Source organism: Oncorhynchus mykiss, chromosome 2, assembly GCF_057628025.1.
Source record: "Oncorhynchus mykiss isolate SJ-2025 chromosome 2, ASM5762802v1, whole genome shotgun sequence".
NCBI lineage: Eukaryota > Metazoa > Chordata > Actinopteri > Salmoniformes > Salmonidae > Oncorhynchus > Oncorhynchus mykiss.
Window position 1 is genome coordinate 104,976,017 of NC_143023.1, and position 27,352 is coordinate 105,003,368.

At 47.2% G+C, this 27,352-nt stretch overlaps 1 protein-coding gene across 2 annotated transcripts in view; it reads left to right on the forward strand.

Moving 5' to 3' along the window:
• Positions 1–27,352, forward strand: part of vwf (von Willebrand factor) — a 190,155-nt gene that overhangs the window by 59,869 nt on the left and 102,934 nt on the right. For both annotated transcript variants that reach the window (XM_036973629.2, XM_090217524.1), the window contains exons 17-20: positions 2,643–2,740; positions 3,007–3,158; positions 17,843–17,946; positions 20,426–20,564. In XM_036973629.2, the coding sequence (XP_036829524.2) occupies positions 2,643–2,740; positions 3,007–3,158; positions 17,843–17,946; positions 20,426–20,564 (493 nt within the window). The remainder of the gene's footprint in view (positions 1–2,642; positions 2,741–3,006; positions 3,159–17,842; positions 17,947–20,425; positions 20,565–27,352) is intronic.

Consider the following 27,352-nt stretch of genomic DNA (forward strand, 5'->3'; position numbering starts at 1 on the left):
AGACCACAACAGATAAAGACAGAAAGACAGTACTAGACCACAACAGATAAAGACAGACAGACAGTACAAGACCACAACAGGTATAGACAGTACAAGACCACAACAGATAAAGACAGTACTAGGCGACAACAAAAAAAGACAGTAATAGACCACAACAGATAAAGACAGAAAGACAGTACTAGACCACAACAGATAAAGACAGACAGACAGTACAAGAACATAACAGATAAAGACAGTACTCGACCACAACAGATAAAGACAGTACTAGACCACAACAAATAAAGACAGTACTAGACCACAACAGATAAAGACAGTACTAGACCACAACAGATAAAGACAGTACTAGACCACAGCAGATAAAGACAGTACTAGACCACAACAGATAAAGACAGTACTAGACCACAACAGATAAAGACAGTACTAGACCACAACAAATAAAGACAGTACTAGACCACAACAGATAAAGACAGAAAGACAGTACTATAACACAACAGATAAAGACAGACAGACAGTACAAGACCACAACAGGTATAGACAGTACTAGGCCACAACAGATAAAGACAGTACTAGGCGACAACAAAAAAAGACAGTAATGGACCACAACAGATAAAGACAGAAAGACAGTACTAGACCACAACAGATATAGACAGAAAGACAGTACAAGACCATAACAGATAAAGACAGTACTCGACCACAACAGATAAAGACAGTACTAGACCACAACACATAAAGACAGAAAGACAGTACTAGACCACAACAGATAAAGACAGTAATAGACCTTAGCAGATAAAGACAGTACTAGACCACAACAGATAAAGACAGTACTAGACCACAACAGATAAATACAGTACATGACCACAACAGATAAAGACAGTACTAGACCACAACAGATAAAGACAGTACTAGACCACAACAGACAAAGACAGTACTAGACCACAACAGATGAAGACAGTACTAGACCACAACAGATAAAGACAGTACTAGACCACAACAGATAAAGACAGAAAGACAGTACTAGACCACAACAGATAAAGACAGTACTAGACCACAACAGATAAAGACAGTACTAGACCACCACAAATAAAGACAGTACTAGACCACAACAGATAAAGACAGTACTAGACCACAACAGATAAAGACAGTACTAGACCACAACAGATACAGACTGTACTAGACCACAACAGATAAAGACAGTACTAGACCGTAACAGATAAAGACAGTACTAGAACACAACAGATAAAGACAGTACTAGACCACAACACATAAAGACAGAAAGACAGTACTAGACCACATCAGATAAAGACAGTACTAGACCACAACAGATGAAGACAGACAGACAGTACAAGACCACAACAGCTATAGACAGTACTAGACCACAACAGATAAAGACAGTTCTAGGCGACATAGATAAAGAGAGTATTAGACAACCACAGATAAAGACAGTACTAGACAACAACAGATAAAGACAGTACTAGACCACAACAGATAAAGACAATACTAGACCACAACAGATAAAGACAGTACTAGACCACAACAGATAAAGACAGTACTAGACCACAACAGATAAAGACAGAAAGACAGTACTATACCACAACAGATAAAGACAGACAGACAGCACAAGACCACAACAGGTATAGACAGTACTAGGCCACAACAGATAAAGACAGTACTAGACCACAACAGATAAAGACAGTAGTAGACCACAACAGATAAAGACAGAAAGACAGTACTAGACCACAACAGATAAAGACAGACAGACAGTACAAGACCACAACAGGTATAGACAGTACAAGACCACAACAGATAAAGACAGTACTAGGCGACAACAAAAAAAGACAGTAATAGACCACAACAGATAAAGACAGAAAGACAGTACTAGACCACAACAGATAAAGACAGACAGACAGTACAAGACCATAACAGATAAAGACAGTACTCGACCACAACAGATAAAGACAGTACTAGACCACAACAAATAAAGACAGTACTAGACCACAACAGATAAAGACAGTACTAGACCACAACAGATAAAGACAGTACTAGACCACAGCAGATAAAGACAGTACTAGACCACAACAGATAAAGACAGTACTAGACCACAACAGATAAAGACAGTACTAGACCACAACAAATAAAGACAGTACTAGACCACAACAGATAAAGACAGTACTAGACCACAACAGATAAAGACAGTACTAGACCACAGCAGATAAAGACAGTACTAGACCACAACAGATAAAGACAGTACTCGACCACAACAGATAAAGACAGTACTAGACCACAACAAATAAAGACAGTACTAGACCACAACAGATAAAGACAGTTCTAGACCACAACAGATAAAGACAGTACTAGACCACAGCAGATAAAGACAGTACTAGACCACAACAGATAAAGACAGTACTAGACCACAACAGATAAAGACAGTACATGACCACAACAGATAAAGACAGTACTAGACCACAATAGATAAAGACAGTTCTAGACCACAACAGATAAAGACAGAAATTATACTTGATTCTAGTCCTCTAGCTATAGAATAAAGCACACACTCAAACACACTTTTACTCAAACTGACATGTGTGTGTGCGTGTGTATGTGTGTTTGTGTGTGTGTGTGTGTGTGTGTGTGTGTGTGTGTAGTTACTGTGAGAACGGATCTATGAGCTGCAGCTCTACTGAGATGAGTGGAGTTATGCTGTCTGACATGTTCTTCCAGGACAACCAGCCACCCTCCAGAGGTATTGTGTGTGTGTGTCGCGTGTGCATACCTGAGTGAGTGTGTGTGCTTGTCTGTCTGTCTGTCTGTCTGTCTGTCTGTCTGTCTGTCTGTCTGTCTGTCTGTCTGTCCGCATGAACTAAAAAAGTATTATATATTAATATATACTATATTGTTAAAAGTAATACATATTTTATTATATTGTTAAAAGTAATATTCTTAAAAGTAGAATTTCTCGTACAATATAACTTTCTAGGTCCTGAGCTTTATATGTGTTTATGTGTCCAGAGCGCCGTGCGGCTACCTGTGTCCCCCCTCTGAGGCGTGTTGGGTGTGAGGGAGGGGAGGAGGGTCTGGAGTGTTCTAGAACCTGTCAGAATCTGGACTTACCCTGTCTCAGTCTGGCTTGTATCCCCGGGTGTCTCTGTCCCAACGGCACGGTACGTACACTGACCCTAACCCCAACCCTAACCCCAACCCTGGCCCTAACCCCAACCCTGACCCTTACCCTGACACTAACTCCAACCTTAACCTTAACCTTAACCTTAACCCCCACCCTAAACCCCACCACGTCCTGACCCTAACCCTTACCCTAACCATTAACCTGACCCTAACCCTAACTCTGACCCCAACCCTAACCCCAACCCCGACCTTGACCCTAACCCTGACCTGACCCTGACCTGATCCTGACCTTAACCCTACCCTAAACCTAAGCCTAACCCTAACTCTGACCCCAAGCCAAACCCTAGCTCTGACCGCAACCTCAATCCTTGACCCTAACCCCGACCCGACCCTGACCCTAACCCTGACCCCAACCCTGATTAGGTGTTCAGGAGTCTTATGGCTTAGGGGTAGAAGCTGTTTAGAAGCCTCTTTGACCTAGACTTGGCTCTCCGTTACCGCTTACTGTGAGGTAGCAGAGAGAACAGTCTATGACTAGGATGGCTGGAGCCTTTGACCATTTTTGGGGCCTTCCTCTGACACCGCCTGGTATAGAGGTCCTGGATGGCAGGAAGCTTTTCCCAGTGATGTATAGGGCCGTTCGCACTACCCTCTGTAGTGCCTTGCGGTCGGAGGCCGAGCAGTTGGCATACCATGCAGTGATAAAACCAGTCAGGATGCTCTTGATGGTGCAGCTGTAGAGCCTTTTGAGGATCTGAGGACCCATGCCAAATCTTTTCACTGTCCTGAGGGGGAATATGTTTTGTTGTGCACTCTTCACGACTGTCTTAGTGTGTTTGGACCATGTTAGTTTGTTGGTGATGTGGATACCAAGGAACTTGAAGCTCTCAACCTGCTCCACTGTAGCAGCATCGATGAGGATGGGAGCGTGCTCAGTCCTCTTTTTCCTGTAGTCCACAATCTTCTCCTTTGTCTGTCTAAATGCAATCTTCATGAGTGTAGAGGTCACAGAGAACAAACTAGCAGTACCCTGTCTTCTCCAAATGTTGTATTGATCCCACAGGTCTGAATGACAAGTATTAGAGAAATCCATGGACATATAGGAGCCTCTGGCTCCATCTGCTGGACAGTTTGGAGAAGACAGGTGGACTGCTAGTTCAGATAGGAGCCTCTGTCTCCATCTGCTGGACAGTTTGGAGAAGACAGGTGGACTGCTAGTTCACATAGGAGCTTCTGTCTCCATCTGCCGGACAGTTCGGAGAAGACAGGGTACTGCTCGGTTGTTCTCTGTGACCTCAACACTCATGAAGATTGCATTTAGACAGAGGTTAAAAACCAGGTCTTGGCCCTAACCTTAACCCCGAACCTAACCTTTGCACCAGCTGTTACCTTAACCTTAAACCATGCCCTAATTCGAACCCCGCCTTCACCTTAAACCTAACCCCAGCACCTAGCTACTAAGCCTTGCATTTGATCCTTGCCCTAACCCCAACCCCAGCACCTAGAGGTTACTAAGACTTGGCTGTTTTCTTACCTCTCACATAACAACTTTTATAAAGATGTTTTGCTAGGAGCAATAGAATTAGAGAACATGTGTCTCTGCATTGCCTGTCCTCTTTGAGGTAAATTTTCCTCTAACCTAACCCTGACTCTGAGCTCAAACCTGGCCCCAACCTGGCCCCAACACTATCCCCAAACCTGACCCTGAAATTGACACTCGTTCAGAGGCTGTAGTGTAGTTAGTATGTGTTAATAATTCCATATCTGGCCATGTCTTATGACTTTAAATTCTTATTTCTTCTTATTTCATGTTTTCATTCCATTATGATGGCATGATGCTTTGTGTAATGAACTATTTTGCTGTGTTCATAAGGGATGTTTCCATTCTAGGCAAGTGCCTATATCTAGATTGTTTCAGCTTCTATTGGCAATTTAGGTAGTTAACTGTTAACCATATGCTAACCTACAATACAGGGTTTTTAGATCAGCGCCTGATCTTATTCTCAGGCGCTGGTGTCCAATAGACATTCGGGGCTCCAATCAGGCAGAAAGTCCAACAGGATACTGTAAATGTGTATTATATGATTGAGTGCCTTGTTTGTCACAAACTCTATATTGAGAGACACAAAACAAAACTAGAATGCAGACTTAAATGACATCTATACCACATTCAGAAGGATGACAGATCCACTGTGTTGTATGTTCACTTTAGAGCTCATAGTGGAGAACCTTAGAAATTTGGGGCTGGAGACCAATATAGGGTGGTCAAAAACTCAAACACAGAGGGCTGAGTAACAATGGATTAGAACAGTAGAAACTATTGATCGTCTAGGCCTTACAGAGAAATACTAAGCCACCCAGTAATTTGTCTCTAGGTCATGGTTTCCCAAACTGGGTCCTGGGGCCGCCCCAAGGAGCAAGTCTTGGTTATTGCCCTAGCACTACACAGCTGATTCAAATAATCAAAGCTTAATGATGAGGTGATTATTTGATTCAGCAGCACACATACTCTGACCCTTAACCTGGTCCACAGAGTTTGATCTGTACCCTTACCCTGGTCCCCAGAGGTTGATCTGTAACCTGACCCTGGTCCCCAGAGTTTGGTCTGTAACTTGACCCTAACCCTGGTCCCCAGAGTTTGGTCTGTAACCTGTCCCTTACCCTGGTCCCCAGAGTTTGGTCTGTAACCTGACCCTTACCATGGTCACCAGAGTTCGGTCTGTACCCTGACCCTGGTCCCCAGAGTTTGGTCTGTACCCTTACCCTGGTCCACAGAGTTTGGTCTGTACCCTTACCCTGGTCCAGAGAGTTTGGACTGTACCCTTACCCTAGTCCCCAGAGTTTGGTCTGTACCCTGACCCTGGTCCACAGAGTTTGGTCTGTACCCTTACCCTGGTCCACAGAGTTTGGTCTGTATCCTGACCCTGGTCCCCAGAGTTTGGTCTGGACCCTTATCCTGGTTCACAGAGTTTGGTCTTTACCCTGACCCTGGTCCCCAGAGTTTGGTCTGTATCCTGACCCTGGTCCCCAGAGTTTGGTCTGTATGCTGACCCGGGTCTCCAGAGTTTGGTCTGTATCCTGACGCTGGTCCCCGGAGTTTGGTCTGTACCTTTACCCTAGTCCCCAGAGTTTTGTCTGTACCCTGACCGTGGTCCCCAGAGGTTGGTCAGTACCCTGACCCTGGTCCCCAGAGTTTGGTCTGTATCCTGACCCAGGTCGCCAGAGTTTGGTCTGTAACCTGTCCCTTACCGTGGTCCCCAGAGTTTGGTCTGTAACCTGACCCTTACCATGGTCCCCAGAGTTTGGTCTGTACCCTTACCCTACTCCCCAGAGTTTGGTCTGTACCCTGACCCTGGTCCACAGAGTTTGGTCTGTACCCTTAACCCTGATCCACAGAGTTTGGTCTGTATCCTGACCCTGGTCCCCAGAGTTTGGTCTGTATCCTGACCAGGGTCCCCAGAGTTTGGTCTGTATCCTGACCCTGGTCCCCAGAGTTTGGTCTGTAACCTGACCCTAACCCTGGTCCCGAGAGTTTGGTCTGTAACCTGTCCCTTACCCTGGTCCCCAGAGTTTGGTCTGTAACCTGACCCTGGTCCCCAGAGTTTGGTCTGTATCCTGACCCTGGTCCCCAGAGTTTGGTCTGTATCCTGACCCTGGTGCCCAGAGTTTGGTCTGTATCCTGACCCAGGTCCCCAGAGTTTGGTCTGTATCCTGACCCTGGTCCCCAGAGTTTGGTCTGTACACTTACTCTGGTCCCCAGAGTTTGGTCAGTATTCTGACCCTGGTCCCCGGAGTTTGGTCTGTATCCTGACACGGGTCCCCAGAGTTTGGTCTGTATCCTGACCCTGGTCCCCAGAGTTTGGTCTGTACCCTTACCCTAGTCCCCAGAGTTTGGTCTGTACCCTGACCCTGCTACCCAGAGTTTTGTCTGTACCCTTTTCCTGGTCCCCAGAGTTTGGTGTGTACCCTGACCCTGGTCCACAGAGTTTGGACTGAACCCTTACCCTAGTCCCCACAGTTTGGTCTGTACCCTGACCCTGGTCCACAGAGTTTGGTCTGTACCCTTACCCTGGTCCCCAGAGTTTTGTCCGTACCCTGACCCTGGTCCACAGAGTTTGGTCTGTACCCTTACCCTGGTCCCTAGAGTTTGGTCTGTAACTTGACCCTAACCCTGGTCCACAGAGTTTGGTCTGTACCCTTAACCCTGATCCACAGAGTTTGGTCTGTATCCTGACCCTGGTCCCCAGAGTTTGGTCTGTCTCCTGACCCGAGTCCCCAGAGTTTGGTCTGTATCCTGACCCTGGTCCCCAGAGTTTGGTCTGTAACCTTACCCTAGTCCCCAGAGTTTGGTCTGTACCCTGACCCTGGTACCCAGAGTTTTGTCTGTACCCTTTTCCTGGTCCCCAGAGTTTGGTGTGTACCCTGACCCTGGTCCACAGAGTTTGGACTGAACCCTTACCCTAGTCCCCACAGTTTTGTCTGCACCCTAACCCTGGTCCACAGAGTTTGGTCTGTACCCTTACCCTGGTCCCCAGAGTTTTGTCCGTACCCTGACCCTGGTCCCCAGAGTTTGGTCTGGACCCTTATCCTGGTTCACAGAGTTTGGTCTTTACCCTGACCCTGGTCCCCAGAGTTTGGTCTGTATCCTGACCCTGGTCCCCAGAGTTTGGTCTGTATGCTGACCCGGGTCTCCAGAGTTTGGTCTGTATCCTGACGCTGGTCCCCGGAGTTTGGTCTGTACCTTTACCCTAGTCCCCAGAGTTTTGTCTGTACCCTGACCGTGGTCCCCAGAGGTTGGTCAGTACCCTGACCCTGGTCCCCAGAGTTTGGTCTGTATCCTGACCCAGGTCGCCAGAGTTTGGTCTGTAACCTGTCCCTTACCGTGGTCCCCAGAGTTTGGTCTGTAACCTGACCCTTACCATGGTCCCCAGAGTTTGGTCTGTACCCTTACCCTACTCCCCAGAGTTTGGTCTGTACCCTGACCCTGGTCCACAGAGTTTGGTCTGTACCCTTAACCCTGATCCACAGAGTTTGGTCTGTATCCTGACCCTGGTCCCCAGAGTTTGGTCTGTATCCTGACCAGGGTCCCCAGAGTTTGGTCTGTATCCTGACCCTGGTCCCCAGAGTTTGGTCTGTAACCTGACCCTAACCCTGGTCCCGAGAGTTTGGTCTGTAACCTGTCCCTTACCCTGGTCCCCAGAGTTTGGTCTGTAACCTGACCCTGGTCCCCAGAGTTTGGTCTGTATCCTGACCCTGGTCCCCAGAGTTTGGTCTGTATCCTGACCCTGGTGCCCAGAGTTTGGTCTGTATCCTGACCCAGGTCCCCAGAGTTTGGTCTGTATCCTGACCCTGGTCCCCAGAGTTTGGTCTGTACACTTACTCTGGTCCCCAGAGTTTGGTCAGTATTCTGACCCTGGTCCCCGGAGTTTGGTCTGTATCCTGACACGGGTCCCCAGAGTTTGGTCTGTATCCTGACCCTGGTCCCCAGAGTTTGGTCTGTACCCTTACCCTAGTCCCCAGAGTTTGGTCTGTACCCTGACCCTGCTACCCAGAGTTTTGTCTGTACCCTTTTCCTGGTCCCCAGAGTTTGGTGTGTACCCTGACCCTGGTCCACAGAGTTTGGACTGAACCCTTACCCTAGTCCCCACAGTTTGGTCTGTACCCTGACCCTGGTCCACAGAGTTTGGTCTGTACCCTTACCCTGGTCCCCAGAGTTTTGTCCGTACCCTGACCCTGGTCCACAGAGTTTGGTCTGTACCCTTACCCTGGTCCCTAGAGTTTGGTCTGTAACTTGACCCTAACCCTGGTCCACAGAGTTTGGTCTGTACCCTTAACCCTGATCCACAGAGTTTGGTCTGTATCCTGACCCTGGTCCCCAGAGTTTGGTCTGTCTCCTGACCCGAGTCCCCAGAGTTTGGTCTGTATCCTGACCCTGGTCCCCAGAGTTTGGTCTGTAACCTTACCCTAGTCCCCAGAGTTTGGTCTGTACCCTGACCCTGGTACCCAGAGTTTTGTCTGTACCCTTTTCCTGGTCCCCAGAGTTTGGTGTGTACCCTGACCCTGGTCCACAGAGTTTGGACTGAACCCTTACCCTAGTCCCCACAGTTTTGTCTGCACCCTAACCCTGGTCCACAGAGTTTGGTCTGTACCCTTACCCTGGTCCCCAGAGTTTTGTCCGTACCCTGACCCTGGTCCACAGAGTTTGGTCTGTACCTTTACCCTGGTCCCCAGAGTTTTGTCCGTATCCTGACCCTGGTCCCCAGTGTTTGGTTTGTACCCTTTCCCTGGTCCACAGAGTTTGGTCTGTATCCTGACCCTGGTCCCCAGGGTTGGTCTGTATCCTGACCTTAAACCTGTTCCCCAGAGTTTTGACTGTATCCTGACCAGTGTCCCCAGAGTTTAGTCTGTACCAGAGTTTGGTCTGTAACCTGACCCTTACCCTGGTCACCAGAGTTTGGTCTGTACCCTTACCCTAGTCCCCAGAGTTTGGTCTCTACGCTGACCCTGCTCCCCAGAGTTGGGTCTGTACCCTTATCCTGGTCCCCAGAGTTTGGCCTGTACCCTGACCCTGGTCCCCAGAGTTTGGTATGTACCCTTACCCTGGTCCACAGAGTTTGGCCTGTACCCTTACCCTGGTCCAGAGAGTTTGGACTGTACCCTTACCCTGGTCCCCAGAGTTTGGTCTGCATCCTGACCCTGGTCCAGAGAGTTTGGACTGTACCCTTACCCTAGTCCCCAGAGTTTGGTCTGTACCCTGACCCTTGTCCCCAGAGTTTGGTCTGTAACCTGACCCTTACGCTGGTCCACAGAGTTTGGTCTGTACCCTGACCCTGGTCCCCAGAGTTTGGTCTGTATCCTTACCCTGGTCCCCAGAGTTTGGTTTGTATCCTGACCCTGGTCCCCAGAGTTTGGTCTGTAACCTGACCCTTACCCTAGTCCCCAGAGTTTGGTCTGTAACCGGACCCTTACCATGGTCCCCAGAGTTTGGTCTGTACCCTTACCCTAGTCCCCAGAGTCTGGTCTGTACCCTGACTGTGGTCCACAGAGTTTGGTCTGTCCCCTTACCCTGGTCCCCAGAGTTTGGTCTGTATCCTTACCCTGGTCCCCAGAGTTTGGTCTGTACCCTGACACTGGTCCCCAGAGTTTGGTCTGTAACTTGACCCTAACCGTGGTCCCCAGAGTTTGGTCTGTAACCTGTCCTTTACCCTGGTCCCCAGAGTTTGGTCTGTAACCTGACCCTTACCATGGTCCCCAGAGTTTGGTCTGTACTCTGACCCTGGTCCCCAGAGTTTGGTCTGTACCCTTACCCTGGTCCACAGAGTTTGGTCTGTACCCTTACCAAGGTCCAGAGAGTTTGGACTGTACCCTTACCCTAGTCCCCAGAGTTTGGTCTGTACCCTGACCCTGGTACCCAGAGTTTTGTCTGTACCCTTTTCCTGGTCCCCAGAGTTTGGTGTGTACCCTGACCCTGGTCCACAGAGTTTGGACTGAACCCTTACCCTAGTCCCCACAGTTTTGTCTGCACCCTAACCCTGGTCCACAGAGTTTGGTCTGTACCCTTACCCTGGTCCCCAGAGTTTTGTCCGTACCCTGACCCTGGTCCACAGAGTTTGGTCTGTACCCTTACCCTGGTCCCCAGAGTTTTGTCCGTATCCTGACCCTGGTCCCCAGTGTTTGGTTTGTACCCTTTCCCTGGTCCACAGAGTTTGGTCTGTATCCTGACCCTGGTCCCCAGAGTTGGTCTGTATCCTGACCTTAAACCTGTTCCCCAGAGTTTTGACTGTATCCTGACCAGTGTCCCCAGAGTTTAGTCTGTACCAGAGTTTGGTCTGTAACCTGACCCTTACCCTGGTCACCAGAGTTTGGTCTGTACCCTTACCCTAGTCCCCAGAGTTTGGTCTCTACGCTGACCCTGCTCCCCAGAGTTGGGTCTGTACCCTTATCCTGGTCCCCAGAGTTTGGCCTGTACCCTGACCCTGGTCCCCAGAGTTTGGTATGTACCCTTACCCTGGTCCACAGAGTTTGGCCTGTACCCTTACCCTGGTCCAGAGAGTTTGGACTGTACCCTTACCCTGGTCCCCAGAGTTTGGTCTGCATCCTGACCCTGGTCCAGAGAGTTTGGACTGTACCCTTACCCTAGTCCCCAGAGTTTGGTCTGTACCCTGACCCTTGTCCCCAGAGTTTGGTCTGTAACCTGACCCTTACGCTGGTCCACAGAGTTTGGTCTGTACCCTGACCCTGGTCCCCAGAGTTTGGTCTGTATCCTTACCCTGGTCCCCAGAGTTTGGTTTGTATCCTGACCCTGGTCCCCAGAGTTTGGTCTGTAACCTGACCCTTACCCTAGTCCCCAGAGTTTGGTCTGTAACCGAACCCTTACCATGGTCCCCAGAGTTTGGTCTGTACCCTTACCCTAGTCCCCAGAGTCTGGTCTGTACCCTGACTGTGGTCCACAGAGTTTGGTCTGTCCCCTTACCCTGGTCCCCAGAGTTTGGTCTGTATCCTTACCCTGGTCCCCAGAGTTTGGTCTGTACCCTGACACTGGTCCCCAGAGTTTGGTCTGTAACTTGACCCTAACCGTGGTCCCCAGAGTTTGGTCTGTAACCTGTCCTTTACCCTGGTCCCCAGAGTTTGGTCTGTAACCTGACCCTTACCATGGTCCCCAGAGTTTGGTCTGTACTCTGACCCTGGTCCCCAGAGTTTGGTCTGTACCCTTACCCTGGTCCCCAGAGTTAGGTCTGTACCCTTACCCTGGTCCAGAGAGTTTGGACTGTACACTTACAATAGTCCCCAGAGTTTGGTCTGTAACCTGACCCTAACCCTGGTCCCGAGAGTTTGGTCTGTATCCTGTCCCTTACCCTGGTACCCGGAGTTTGGTCTGTAACCTGACCATTACCATGGTCCCCAGAGTTTGGTCTGTACCCTTACCCTTGTCCAGAGAGTTTGGTCTGGATCCTGACCCAGGTCCCCAGAGTTTGGTCTGTATCCTGACGCTGGTCCCCGGAGTTTGGTCTGTACCCTTACCCTAGTCCCCAGAGTTTGGTCTGTACCCTGACCGTGGTCCCCAGAGGTTGGTCTGTACCCTGACCCTGCTCCCCAGAGTTTGGTCTGTATCCTGACCCTGGTCCCCAGAGTTTGGTCTGTACCCTTACGCTAGCCCCATGAGTTTGGTCTGTACCCTGACTGTGGTCCCCAGAGGTTGGTCTGTACCCTGACCCTGCTCCCCAGAGTTTGGTTTGTATCCTGACCCTGGTCCCCAGAGTTTGGTCTGTACCCTTACGCTAGCCCCATGAGTTTGGTCTGTACCCTGACCGTGGTCCCCAGAGGTTGGTCTCTACCCTGACCCTGGTCCCCAGAGGTTGGTCTGTAACCTTATCCTAGTCCACAGAGTTTGGTCTTTACACTGACCCTGGTCCGCAGAGTTTGGTCTGTATCCTTACCTTAGTCCCCAGAGTTTGGTCTGTATCCTGACCCTGTTCCCCAGAGTTTGGTGTGTACCCTTATCCTGGTCCCTAGAGTTTAGTCTGTACCCTGACCCTGGTCCCCAGAATTTGGTCTGTATCCTTACCCTGCTCCCCAGAGTTTGTTCTGTATCCTGACCCTGGTCCCCAGAGTTTGGTCTGTACACTTACCCTAGTCCCCAGAGTTTGGTCTGTACCCTGACCGTGGTCACCAGAGGTTGGTCTGTACCCTGACCCTGGTCCCCAGAGTTTGTTCTGTAACCTGACCCTAACCCTGGTCCCGAGAGTTTGGTCTGTATCCTGTCCCTTACCCTGGTACCCGGAGTTTGGTCTGTAACCTGACCATTACCATGGTCCCCAGAGTTTGGTCTGTACCCTTACCCTTGTCCAGAGAGTTTGGTCTGGATCCTGACCCAGGTCCCCAGAGTTTGGTCTGTATCCTGACGCTGGTCCCCGGAGTTTGGTCTGTACCCTTACCCTAGTCCCCAGAGTTTGGTCTGTACCCTGACCGTGGTCCCCAGAGGTTGGTCTGTACCCTGACCCTGCTCCCCAGAGTTTGGTCTGTATCCTGACCCTGGTCCCCAGAGTTTGGTCTGTACCCTTACGCTAGCCCCATGAGTTTGGTCTGTACCCTGACCGTGGTCCCCAGAGGTTGGTCTGTACCCTGACCCTGCTCCCCAGAGTTTGGTTTGTATCCTGACCCTGGTCCCCAGAGTTTGGTCTGTACCCTTACGCTAGCCCCATGAGTTTGGTCTGTACCCTGACCGTGGTCCCCAGAGGTTGGTCTCTACCCTGACCCTGGTCCCCAGAGGTTGGTCTGTAACCTTATCCTAGTCCACAAAGTTTGGTCTTTACACTGACCCTGGTCCGCAGAGTTTGGTCTGTATCCTTACCTTAGTCCCCAGAGTTTGGTCTGTATCCTGACCCTGTTCCCCAGAGTTTGGTGTGTACCCTTATCCTGGTCCCTAGAGTTTAGTCTGTACCCTGACCCTGGTCCCCAGAATTTGGTCTGTATCCTTACCCTGCTCCCCAGAGTTTGTTCTGTATCCTGACCCTGGTCCCCAGAGTTTGGTCTGTACACTTACCCTAGTCCCCAGAGTTTGGTCTGTACCCTGACCGTGGTCACCAGAGGTTGGTCTGTACCCTGACCCTGGTCCCCAGAGTTTGTTCTCTAACCTGACCCTAACCCTGGTCCCGAGAGTTTGGTCTGTAACCTGTCCCTTAACCTGGTCCCCAGAGTTTGGTCTGAAACCTGACCCTTACCATGGTCCCCAGAGTTTGGTCTGTACCCTTCCCCTTGTCCAGAGAGTTTGGACTGTACCCTTACCCTAGTCCCTAGAGTTTGGTCTGTACCCTGACCCTTGTACCCAGAGTTTGGTCTGTAACCGGACCCTTACTATGGTCCCCATAGTTTGGCCTGTACCCTTACCCTGGTCCCCAGAGTTTGGTGTGTACCCTTATCCTGGTCCCTAGAGTTTAGTCTGTACCCTGACCCTGGTCCCCAGAATTTGGTCTGTATCCTTACCCTGCTCCCCAGAGTTTGGTCTGTATCCTGACCCTGGTCCCCAGAGTTTGGTCTGTACACTTACCCTAGTCCCCAGAGTTTGGTCTGTATCCTGACCTGGATCCCCAGAGTTTGGTCTGTATTCTGACGCTGGTCCCCAGAGTTTTGTGTGTACCCTTACCCTAGTCCCCAGAGTTTGGTCTGTACCCTGACGGTGGTCCCCAGAGGTTCGTCTGTACCCTGACACTGGTCCCCAGAGTTTGGTCTGTAACCTTCCCCTTACCCTGGTCCCCCGAGTTTGGTCTGTAACCTGACCCTTACCATGGTCCCCAGAGTTTGGTCTGTAACCTGACCCTTACCATGGTCCCCAGAGATTGGTCTGTACCCTTACCCTGGTCCAGAGAGTTTGGACTGTACCCTTACCCTAGTCCCCAGAGTTTGGTCTGTAACCTGACCCTTGTCCCCAGAGTTTGGTCTGTAACCTGACCCTTACCCTGGTCCCCAGAGTTTGGTCTGTAACCGGACCCTCACCATGGTCCCCAGAGTTTGGTCTGTATCCTGACCCTGGTCCCCAGAGGTTGGTCTGTACCCTTACCCTGGTCCCCAGAGTTTGGTCTGTACCCTGACCCTGGTCCCCAGAGTTTGGTCTGTACCCTGACCCTTGTCCCCAGAGTTTGGTCTGTAACCTGACCCTTACCCTGGTCCCCAGAGTTTGGTTTGTACCCTGAATCTGGTCCCCAGAGTTTGGTCTGTACCCTGACCCTTGTCCCCAGAGTTTGGTCTGTAACCTGACCCTTACCCTGGTCCCCAGAGTTTGGTCTGTACCCTGACCCTGGTCCCCAGAGTTTGGTCTGTACCCTGACCCTGGTCCCCAGAGTTTGGTCTTTACCCTGACCCTTGTCCCCAGAGTTTGGTCTGTACCAGAGTTTGATCTGTATCCTGAACCTGGTTGCCATGATTTGTTTGGTACCCTGACCCTGGTACCCAGAGTTTGGTCTGTATACTGACCATGGTTCCAGAGTTTGGTCTGTACTCTGACCCAGGTCCCGGAATTTGATCTTTATACCGACCATGGTTCCAGATTTAGATCTGTACCCTTACCCTGTTCCACAGAGTTTGGTATTGTTCCTGAATTTGGTCCCCAGAATTTGGTCTGTAACCTGACCCTGGACCACAGAGTTTGTTCTTCATCCTGACCCTCGTCCCCAGAGTTGGATCTGTATCCTGACCCTGGTCCCCAGAGTTTGGTCTGTACCCTTACCCTAGTCCCCCGAGTGTTGCCTGTACCCTGACCCTGGTTCACAGGGTTTGGTCTGTACCCTTACCCTGGTCCACAGAGTTTGGTCTGTATCCTGACCCTGGTCCCCAGAGTTTGGTCTGTATCCTAACCCTGGTTCCAGAGTTTGGTCTGTATCCTGACCCTGGTTCCAGAGTTTGGTCTGTACCCAAACTCTGTTTCCAGAGTTTGGTCAGTGTCCAAACCCTGGTTTCAGAGTTTGGTCTGTATCCTGACCCTGGTTCCAGAGTTTGGTCTGTATCCTGACCCTGGTTCCAGAGTTTCGTCTGTATCCTGACCCTGTTTCCGGAGTTTGGTGTGTATACTGACCCTGTTTCCAGAGTTTGGTCTGTACCCTGCCCCTGTTTCCAGAGTTTGTCTGTATACTGACCCTGGTTCCAGGGTTTGATCTGTACCTGGCCCTGTTTCCAGAGTTTGGTCTGTACCCTGACCCTGGTTCCAGAGTTTGGTCTGTACCCTGACCCTGTTTCCAAAGTTTGATCTGTACCCTGACCCTGGTTCCAGAGTTTTTTATTTTTTATTTATTTTTATGTATTAACAAGGCGAGTCAGTGACGCTACCCATCCCGGTACCGGGATAATTGTCATCAGCAACAGCTGAATAGCATTGCGCCACATCCAAATAATATTACAAAAAAATATTAATATTCATGAAATCACAAGTGCAATATTGCAAAACACAGTTTAGCCTTTTGTTAATCCGCCTGTCGTCTCAGATTTTGAAATTATGCTTTACAGCGAAAGCAATCCAAGCGTTTGAGTAAGTTTATCGATAGCATCGCAAAACATTATATATTAAGTAGCTAGGTCACGAAAATCAGAAAAGCAATTCTTTGATGATCTTCGGATGTTTTCACTCACGAGACTCCCAGTTACACAACAAATGTTCCTTTTGTTCCATAAAGATTATTTTTATACCCAAAATACCGACGTTTGTTTGTCGCGTAATGTTCAGAAATCCACAGGAAAGGGCGGTCACGACAACGCAGACGTATATTCCAACTAATATCCATAATGTCCACAGAAACATGTCAAACGTTTTTTATAATCAATCCACAAATTGTTTTTAAAATATACATTCGATAATATATCAACCGAGTGTGTAGCTTTTTCAATAACAGCGGGAGAAACAATGGCCGCTTTACTCAGTTGCGCAAAACTCACTCTGAGAGCCCCCACCTATCCACTTACGCAATGTGATCCTTCACGCTCATTTTTCAAAATAAAAGCCTGAAACTGTCTAAAGACTGTTGACACCTTAGGGAAGCCATATAAAAAGGAATCTGGTTGAAATCCCTTTAAATGGAGGATAGGCATGCTTAGGAACAGAGAGGTTTCAAAATAAAAGGCACTTCCTGATTGGATTTTCCTCAGGCTTTCGCTTGCAATATCAGTTCTGTTATACTCACAGACAATATTTTTACAGTTTTGGAAACTTTAGAGTGTTTTCTATCCTAATCTGACAATTATATGCACATTCTAGTTTCTGTGGCTGAGAAATAGGCAGTTTCAAATGGGTATGTTTTTTAGCCAAAAACGAAAATACTGCCCCCTACATGCAAAACGTTAAGAACACATTCTTATTTTCAATAACAGCCTAGGAACATTGAGTTAACTACCTTGTTCAGAGCCAGAACAACAGATTTTTATCTTGTCAGCTTGGGGATTCGATCTTGTAACCTTTTGGTGACTAGTCCAACACTCTAAACACTAGGCTACCAGCCTCCCCAGTTTGGTATGTATCCTATCCCTGGCCCAAAATAACATTCTCTTTCTTCTCTGTCTTTTTATGTAAGTGTTGAGATGATGCATTAAATACCAGACAAAGATTAAGCGTTCTTTAGATGCAAAGACAAAGTATTCCATTGAGCATATTTCAGTCATTTACCGGGGTGTGTTTGACAGTTCATTACAAACATCTCCACGGTTGTAATGTTAATAGGGAAAAACGACAGGCACAAGCAAGAGTATAAAAGTGTTGCAGGAGCAAAATGAAAGCACTCAATCCAGCGTGATTTAAGTGACAAGTGGATTTTGCAGCCCTCAAACAGGAAATAGATGGCTGTAAAGGAGATCCTCAGGTGGGCAGGGCATGCACGTTTCTAGTATTGTGTAATGTTTCATGTTTTGTTTGGACCCCATGAAGAGTAGCTGCTGATTAGCAACAGCTAATGGGGATCCTAACAAAATACAACACCAAATAAATACTGTTTCAGTCTGGCCTGTATCCCCGTCAGTCTCTGTCCAAACGGCACGGTACGTATCCCTGACCTCTAACCCTAACCCTGACCTTGACACTAACCTACGTCCTAGTCAAGGTCTGTGTCTGTCTGTCTGTCTGTCAGGGTGTTAACTAAGTGATAGATACATGTAACTGATTGGCCAGAGAGTCCAGCCACCAGTCACCTTGTCAGTCCCTGTTTAAAAAAATGGTTTTAAAAACTTGATTGATTGTTTGATTCAGGTTCGACATAGGAGAGAGTGCATCACTCCAGAGCAGTGTCCGTGTTACCATAACAACAGAGCCTATGCACCTGGACAGAGCATCAATATGGACTGTAACACCTGGTACGTACCTTAATTAGATGTACCTTATGTAAAACCTGGTAAGTACCTGGTTTAAAACATACCGTAACACCTGGTATGTACAGTTGAAGTCGGAAGTTTACATACACTTAGGTTGGAGTCATTAAAACTAGTTTTTGGCAAGTCGGTTAGGACAGCTACTTTGTGCATGACACATGTTATTTTTCCAACAATTGTTTACAGACAAATTATTTAACTTATAATTTACTGTATTACAATTCCTGGGTGTAAAAGGTTTACATACTCTAAGTTGACTGTTTCTTTAAACAGCTTGGAAAATTCCAGAAAATGATGTCATGGCTTTAGAAGCTTCTGATAGGCTAATGACATCATTTGAGTCAATAGGAGGTGTGCCTGTGGATATAGTTCAAGGCCTACCTTCAAACTCAGTGCCACTTTGCTTGACATCATAGGAAAATCCAAAGAAATTAGCTAAGACATCAGGAAAAAAATTGTAGACCTCCACAAGTCTGGTTCATCCTTGGGAGAAATGTCCAAATGCCTGAAGGTACCATGTTCATCTGTAAAAACAATAGTATGCAAATATAAACACCATGGGACCGCACAGCCGGTCAGGATGGAGACGCGTTCTGTCTCCTAGAGATCAACGTACTTTGGTGCAAAAAGTGCAAATCAATCCCAGAACAACAGCAAAGGACCTTAAGATGCTGTAGGAAACAGGTTTCAAAAGTATATATATTCACAGTAAAACGAGTCCTATATCGACATAATCCGAAAGGTCACTCAGCAAACCAGAAGCCACTATTCCAAAACCAATAGAAAATCCAGACTACGGTTTGCAACTGCACATAGGGACAAAGATCGTACTTTTTGGAGAAATGTCCTCTGGTCTGATGAAACAAAAATAGAACTGTTTGGCCATAATGACCATCGTTATGTTTGGAGGAAAAAAGGGGGAGCTTGCAAGCTGAAGAACACCATCCCCACCGTGAAGCACGGGGGTGGTAGCATCATGTTGTGGGGGTGCTTTGCTGCTGGAGGGACTGGTGCACTTCACAAAATAGATGGATTTATGAGAAAGGAAAACAACATCTCAAGACATCAGTCAGGAAGTTAAAGCTTGGTTGCAAATGTGTCTTCCAAATGGACAATGACCCCAAGCATACTTCCAAAGTTGTGTCAAAATGGCTTAAGGACAACAAAGTCAGGGTATTGAAGTAGCCATCACAAAGCCCTGACCTTAATCCCATAGAAAATTTGTGGGCAGAACTGAAAAAGTGTTTGCGAGCAAGGAGGCCTATACACCTGACTCAGTTACACCAGCTCTGTCAGGAGGAATGTGCCAAAATTCCCCCAACGTATTGTGGGAAGCTTGTGGAAGGCTACTCGAAATGTTTGACCCAGGCAATGCTACCAAATACTAATTGAGTGTATGTAAACTTCTGACCTTATGGGAACGTGGTGAAATGACTAAAAGCTGAAATAAATCATTCTCTCTACTATTATTCTGACATTTCACATTCTTAAAATAAAGTGGTAATCCTAACCCTAACTGACCTAATAATTTTTACTAGGATTACATTTCAGGAATTGTGAAAACTGAGTTTAAATGTATTTGGCTAAGGTGTACGTAAATTTAAGACTTTAACTGTAAATGGCTTAGACCATACATAACAATATCACCTGGTATGTACCTTGTTGAGACCATATATAACAAAATCACCTGGTATGCACCTTGTTGAGACCATATATAACAATATCACCTGGTATGCACCTTGTTGAGACCATACATAACAATATCACCTGGTATGCATCTTGCTGAGACCATATATAACAATATCACCTGGTATGCACCTTGTTGAGACCATACATAACAATATCACCTGGTATGCACCTTGTTGAGACCATACATAACAATATCACCTGGTATGCACCTTGTTGAGACCTTATATAACAATATCACCTGGTATGCACCTTGTTGAGACCATACCTAACGTAACAATATCACCTGGTATGCACCTTGTTGAGACCATATATAACAATATCACCTGGTATGCACCTTGTTGAGACCATATCTACCAATATCACCTGGTATGCACCTTGTTGAGACCATACATAACAATATCACCTGGTATGCACCTTGTTGAGACCTTATATAACAATATCACCTGGTATGCACCTTGTTGAGACCATACCTAACGTAACAATATCACCTGGTATGCACCTTGTTGAGACCATATATAACAATATCACCTGGCATGCACCTTGTTGAGACCATATCTACCAATATCACCTGGTGTGCACCTTGTTGAGACCTTATATAACAATATCACCTGGTATGCACCTTGTTGAGACCATACCTAACGTAACAATATCACCTGGTATGCATCTTGTTGAGACCATATATAACAATATCACCTGGTATGCACCTTGTTGAGACCATACCTAACGTAACAATCATCCACATTTTTCTCTGATGTTGTGTTTGTGTCCTGTGCAGTATGTGTGAGAACAGACATTGGAGCTGTACAGCGCACGTGTGTGATGGTGTTTGTCGTACAGTGGGAGAGGGACATTACATCACCTTCGACGGTCTCCAGTACTCCTTCCCTGGACTTTGTCAGTATGTCCTGGTGCAGGTCAGTTTGTGGTACTGTGTGTTATCATGTGTGTCATGCCTGGTACTTGTCTCAAAGTTGTTAAGTAATCATGATGTCAACCCTCTCTCTCCATCCACCTCTCCATCTTCCCTCCCCCCACTCTCTCTTGGTGTCTTCTTCTCTCTAATTCCACCTCCCTAACTCTCTCCATCCTCTCTCTCTCTCTCCTTCCACAACCCCCCTCCTCTCTGTCCCTCCATCTCTCTCCCTCCAACTTTCCATCTCTCCCCCCACTCTCTATGACTGTCCCTCTGTCTCACTCCATCCATCTCCCTCTCTCCCTCCTTCTCTCTCTCCAACTCACTCCACCTCTTCTAATCAAATCAAATCAAGTCAAATGTATTTGTATAGCCCTTCGTACATCAGCTGATGTCTCAAAGTGCTGTACAGTAACCCAGCCTAAAACCCCAAACAGCAAGCAATGCAGGTGTAGAAGCACAGTGGCTAGGAAAAACTCCCTAGAAAGGCCAAAACCTAAGAAGAAACCTAGAGAGGAACCAGGCTATGTGGGGTGGCCAGTCCTCTTCTGGCTGTGCCGGGTGGAGATTATAACAAAACATGGCCAAGATATTCAAATGTTCATAAATGACCAGCATGGTCAAATAATAATAATCACAGGCAGAACAGTTGAAACTGGAGCAGAAGCACGGCCAGGTGGACTGGGGACAGCAAGGAGTCATCATGCCCGCTAGTCCTGAGGCATGGTCCTAGGGCTCAGGTCCTCCGAGAGAGAAAAAGAAAGAGAGAATTAGAGAGAGCATACTTAAATTCACACAGGATACCGGATAGGACAGGAGAAGGATTCCAGATATAACAAACTGACCCTAGCCCCCCGACACATAAACTACTGCAGCATAAATACTGGAGGCTGAGACAGGAGGGGTCAGGAGACACTGTGGCCCCATCCGAGGACACCCCCGGACAGGGCCAAACAGGAAGGATATAACCCCACCCACTTTTCAAAGCACAGCCCCCACACCACTAGAAGGATATCTTCAACCACCAACTTACGATCCTGAGACCAGGCCGAGTATAGCCCACAAAGATCTACGCCACGGCACAACCCAAGGGGGGGCGCCAACCCAGACAGGAAGATCACAACAGTGACTCAACCCACTCAAGTGACGCACCCCTCCTAGGGATGGTATAAAAGAGCCCTAGTAAGCCAGTGACTCAGCCCCTGTAATAGGGTTAGAGGCAGAGAATCCCAGTGGAAAGAGGGGAACCGGCCAGGCAGAGACAGCAAGGGCAGTTCGTTGCTCCAGGGCCTTTCCGTTCACCTTCACACTCCTGGGCCACACTCAATCATATGACCCACTGAAGAGATGAGTCTTCAGTAAAGACTTAAAGGTTGAGACCGAGTTTGCGTCTCTCACATGGGTAGGCAGACCATTCCATAAAAATGGAGCTCTATAGGAGAAAGCCCTGCCTCCAGCTGTTTGCTTAGAAATTCTAGGGACAATTAGGAGGCCTGCGTCTTGTGACCGTAGCGTATGTGTAGGTATGTACGGCAGGACCAAATCAGAGAGATGGGTAGGAGCAAGCCCATGCTTTGTAGGTTAGCAGTAAAACCTTGAAATCAGCCCTTGCCTTGACAGGAAGCCAGTGTAGGGAGACTCGAACTGGAGTAATATGATCAAATGTTGGGGTTCTAGTCAGGATTGTAGCAGCCGTATTTAGCACTCACTAAAGTTTATTTAGTGCTAATTCCGGGTAGACGGAAAGTAGAGCATTGCAGTAGTCTAACCTAGAAGTGACAAAAGCATGGATTGATTTTTCTGCATCATTTTTGGACAGAAAGTTTCTGATTTTTGCAATGTTACGTAGATGGAAAAAAGCTGTCCTTGAAACAGTCTTGATATGTCTTCAAAAGATAGATCAGGGTCCAGAGTAACGCCGAGGTCCTTCACAGTTTTATTTGAGACGACTGTACAACCATTAAGATTAATTGTCAGATTCAACAGAAGATCTCTTTGTTTCCTGGGACCTAGAACAAGCATCTCTGCTTTGTCCGAGTTTAAAAGTAGAACGTTTCATTGAAATGTACAGCTGTGTGTCATCTGTATAGCAGTGAAAGTTAACATTATGTTTTGAATGACATCCCCAAGAGGTAAAATATATAGTGAAAACAATAGTGGTCCTAAAACGTAACCTTGAGGAACACCGAAATTTACAGTTGATTTGTCATAGACAAACCATTCACAGAGACAAACTGATATCTTTCCAACAGATAAGATCTAAACCAGGCCAGAACTTGTCCGTGTAGACCAATTTGAGTTTCCAATCTCTCCAAAAGAATGTGGTGATCGATAGTATCAAAAGCAGCACTAAGGTCTAGGAGCACGAGGACAGATGCAGACCCTCAGTCTGATGCCATTAAAATGTCATTTACCACCTTCACAAGTGCAGTCTCAGTGCTATGATGGGGTCTAAAACCAGACTGAAGCATTTCGTATACATTGTTTGTCTTCAGGAAGGCAGTGAGTTACTGAGCAACAGCCTTTTCTAAAAATGTTGAGAGGAATGGAAGATTCGATATAGGGCGACAGTTTTTTATATTTTCTGGGTCAGGATTTGGCTTTTTCAAGAGAGGCTTTATTACTGCCACTTTTAGTGAGTTTGGTACACATCTGGTGGATCGAGAGCCGTTTATTATGTTCAACATAGGAGGGCCAAGCACAGGAAGCAGCTCTTTCAGTAGATTAGTTGGAATAGGGTCCAGTATGCAGCTTGAAGGTTTAAAGGCCATTATTATTTTCATCATTGTGTCAAGAGATATAGTACTTAAACACTTCAGTGTCTCTCTTGATCCTAGGTCCTGGCAGAGTTGTGTAGACTCAGGACAACTGAGCTTTGAAGGAATACGCAGATTTAAAGAGGAGTCCGTAATTTGCTTTCTAATAGTCATGATCTTCCTCAAAGAAGTTCATGAATTTATTACTGCTGAAGTGAAAGCCATCCTCTCTTGGGGAATGCTTATTTTTAGTTAGCTTTGCGACAGTATCAAAAAGGAATTTCGGATTGTTCTTATTTTCCTCAATTAAAGTTGGAAAAATGGGATGATCGAGCAGCAGTAAGGGCTCTTTGATACTGTACGGTACTGTCTTTCCAAGCTAGTCGGAAGACTTCCAGTTTGGTGTGGCGCCATTTCCGTTCCAATTTTCTGGAAGCTTACTTTAGAGCTCGGGTATTTTCTGTATCCCAGGGAGCTAGTTTCTTATGATAAATGTTTTTAGTTTTTAAGGGTGCAACTGCATCTAGGGTATTGCGCAAGGTTAAATTGAGTTCCTCAGTCAGGCGGTTAACTGATTTTTGTCCTCTGGCGTCCTTGGGAGTCTGGAAGGACATCAAGGAATCTTTGTGTTGTCTTTGAATTTATAGCACGACTTTTGATGTTCCTTGGTTGGGTCTGAGCAGATTATTTGTTGCAATTGCAAACGTAATAAAATGGTGGTCCAATAGTCCAGGATTATGAGGAAAAACATTAAGATCCACAACATTTATTCCATGGGACAAAACTAGGTCCAGAGTATGACTGTGACAGTGAGTAGGTCCAGAGACATGTTGGACAAAACCCACTGAGTCAATGATGGCTCCGAATGCCTTTTGGAGTGTGTCTGTGGACTTTTCCATGTGAATATTTAAGTCACCAAAAATGTGAATATTATCTGCTATGACTACAAGGTCCGATAGGAAATCGGGGAACTCAATGAGGAACGCTGTATACGGCCCAGGAGGCCTGTACAGTAGCTATAAAAAGTAATTGAGTAGGCTGCATAGATTTCATGACTACAAGCTCAAAAGACGAAAACATAATTTTTTATTTTTGTAAATTGAAATTTGCTATCGTAAATGTTAGCAACACCTCTGCCTTTGCGGGATGCACGGTGGGATATGGTCACTAGTGTAGCCAGGAGGTGAGGCCTCATTTAACACAGTACATTCATCAGGCTTAAGTCATGTTTCAGTCAGGCCAATCACATCAAGATTATGATCAGTGATTAGTTCATTGACTATAATTGCCTTTGAAGTAAGGGATCTAACATTAAGTAGCCCTATTTTGAGATGTGAGGTATCATGATCTCTTTCAATAATGACAGGAAGGGAGGAGGTCTTTATCCTTGTGAGCTTGCTAAGGCGAACACCGCCATGTTTAGTTTTGCCCAACCTAGGTCGAGGCACAGACACGGTCTCAATGGGGATAGCTGAGCTGACTACGCTGACTGTGCTGGTGGCAGACTCCACTATGCTGGCAGGCTGGCTAACAGCCTGCTGCCTGGCCTGCACCCTATTTCATTGTGGAGCTAGAGGAGTTAGAGCCCTGTCTATGTTGGTAGACAAGATGAGAGCACCCCTCCAGCTAGGATGGAGTCCGTCACTCCTCAGCAGGTCAGGCTTGGTCCTGTTTGTGGGTGAGTCCCAGAAAGAGGGCCAATTATCTACAAATTCTATCTTTTGGGATGGGCAGAAAACAGTTTTCAACCAGCGATTGAGTTGTGGGGGCCAGAGACAATTACTCGATGCCGACACAACTTTCTAGCTGATTTACACGCTGAAGCTATGTTGCACTTGGTGATCTCTGACTGTTTCATCCTAACATCGTTGGTGCCGACGTGGATAACAATATCTCTATACTCTCTACACTCGCCAGTTTTAGCTTTAGCCAGCACCATCTTCAGATTAGCCTTAACGTCGGTAGCCCTACCCCCTGGTGAACAATGTATGATCGCTGGATGATTCGTTTTAAATCTAATACTGCGGGTAATGACTAGGGTTTTCAATTTGTCAGCATTTCCCTCCAGAAACCGTGAGAAAGTTGTCCGGCTAGTTGTCCGGCTGCGGGGACCGTGAGAGGGGATTTATACTAAAGTTACTATCTGTACTAACTTACTGGTGGCACAGACGCTGTTTCATCCTTTCCTACACTGAAATTACCCTTGCCTAACGATTGTGTCTGAAGCTGGGCTTGTAGCGCAGCTATCCTCGCCTTAAGGCGATCGTTCTCCTGTATATTATGAGTACAGCGACTGCAATTAGAAGGCATCATGTTAATTTTACTACTTAGCTTTGGCTGTTGGAGTTGCTGATGAACCATGTCCAGATAAAGCATCCGGAGTGAAAAAGTTGAATGGAAAAAAAAAAGTTGAGGGAAAAACCAAAAATATAAACGGTAATTAAAAGTAAAAAACGTAAAGTTGTCAGGTAGGAAAGTAAGGTTGGCAACAAAACGCACAGCAACACGTAAACAAGTCTTCATCTCTCTCTTTCTCCCTCCATCTCTCTCTCCTTCCATCTCTCTCTCTCCCTCCACCTATCTCAATCCCTCCTCCTCCCTCTCCCCCTCTTCCAATCCCTCCTCCTCCCTCTCTCCCTCCACCTCTCCCTTTTCCCTCCACCTACCTCAATCCCTCCTCCTCCCTCCCTCTCTCCCTCCACCTCACTCTCTCTTCCTCCACCTCTCTCTTTATCCCTCCACCTCTCTCTTACTCCCTCCACCTCCCTCTCTCTCTCTCCACCTCTCTCTCTCCCTCCACCTCTCTCTCTTAATCCACCTCCCTCTCTCTCCCTCCACCTCGCTCTCTCCCTCCACCTCTCTCTCTTAATCCACCTCCCTCTCTCTCACTCCACCTCCCTCTCTCTCTATCTCTCTTCCTCCACATATCTCTCTCTCTCTCTCCCTCTCTCGCTCTCTCCTCTCCCTCTCTCCCTCCCTCCACTTCTCTCTCCCTCCACCTATCTCAATTCAATTCAATTCAAGGGGCTTTATTGGCATGGGAAACATGTGTTAACATTGCCAAAGCAAGTGAGGTAGATAATATACAAAAGTGAAATAAACAATAAAAATGAACAGTCAACATTACACACACAGTAGTTTCAAAACAATAAAGACATTACAAATGTCATATGATATATATATATACTTACTATTGTTGCAACCCATATTTATGCTTATTTATTTTCCCTTGAGTACTTTAACCATTTGTTACAACACTGTATATATATATAAATATGAGTTGCAACAATAGTACGCATGTCACGGTTTTCTGTATGTGAAGGAGAGTCGGACCAAAATGCGGCGTGTAGATTGCGATCCATGTTTAATAAACAAACGTAAAACACGAATCGATACAAACACTATAAAACAAAGAACGTAACGAAAACCGAAACAGCCCTATCTGGTGAAAACACAGAGACAGGAACAATCACCCACAAACACACAGTGAAACCCAGGCTACCTAAATATGGTTCCCAATCAGAGACAATGACTAACACCTGCCTCTGATTGAGAACCATATCAGGCCAGACATAGAAATAGACAAACTAGACAATGAAACATAGAATGCCCACTCAGCTCACACCCTGACCAACCAAAACATAGAAATATACAAAGTAAACTATGGTCAGGTGTGACAGTACCCCCCCCCCCCCCAAGGTGCGGACTCCGGTCGCAAAACCTGAACCTATGGGGGAGGGTCTGGGTGGGCATCTGTCCGCGGTGGCGGCTCTGGTGCTGGACGTGGCCCCCATTTCACCTTAGTCTTCCCCACCTTGTCCTCTTCCGTGGCCTCCTCACCATGGCAACTCTTCTCAATGGACAGAGGGGCGGCAGCTCGGGACAGAGGGGCGGAAGCTCTGGACAGAGGGGCGGAAGCTCTGGACAGAGGGGTGGCAGCTCCTGGCTGACTGGCGGCCCCTGGCTGACTGGCAGATCTGGAAGAGTCTGGTTGACTGGCAGATCTGGAAGAGTCTGGCTGACTGGCAGATCT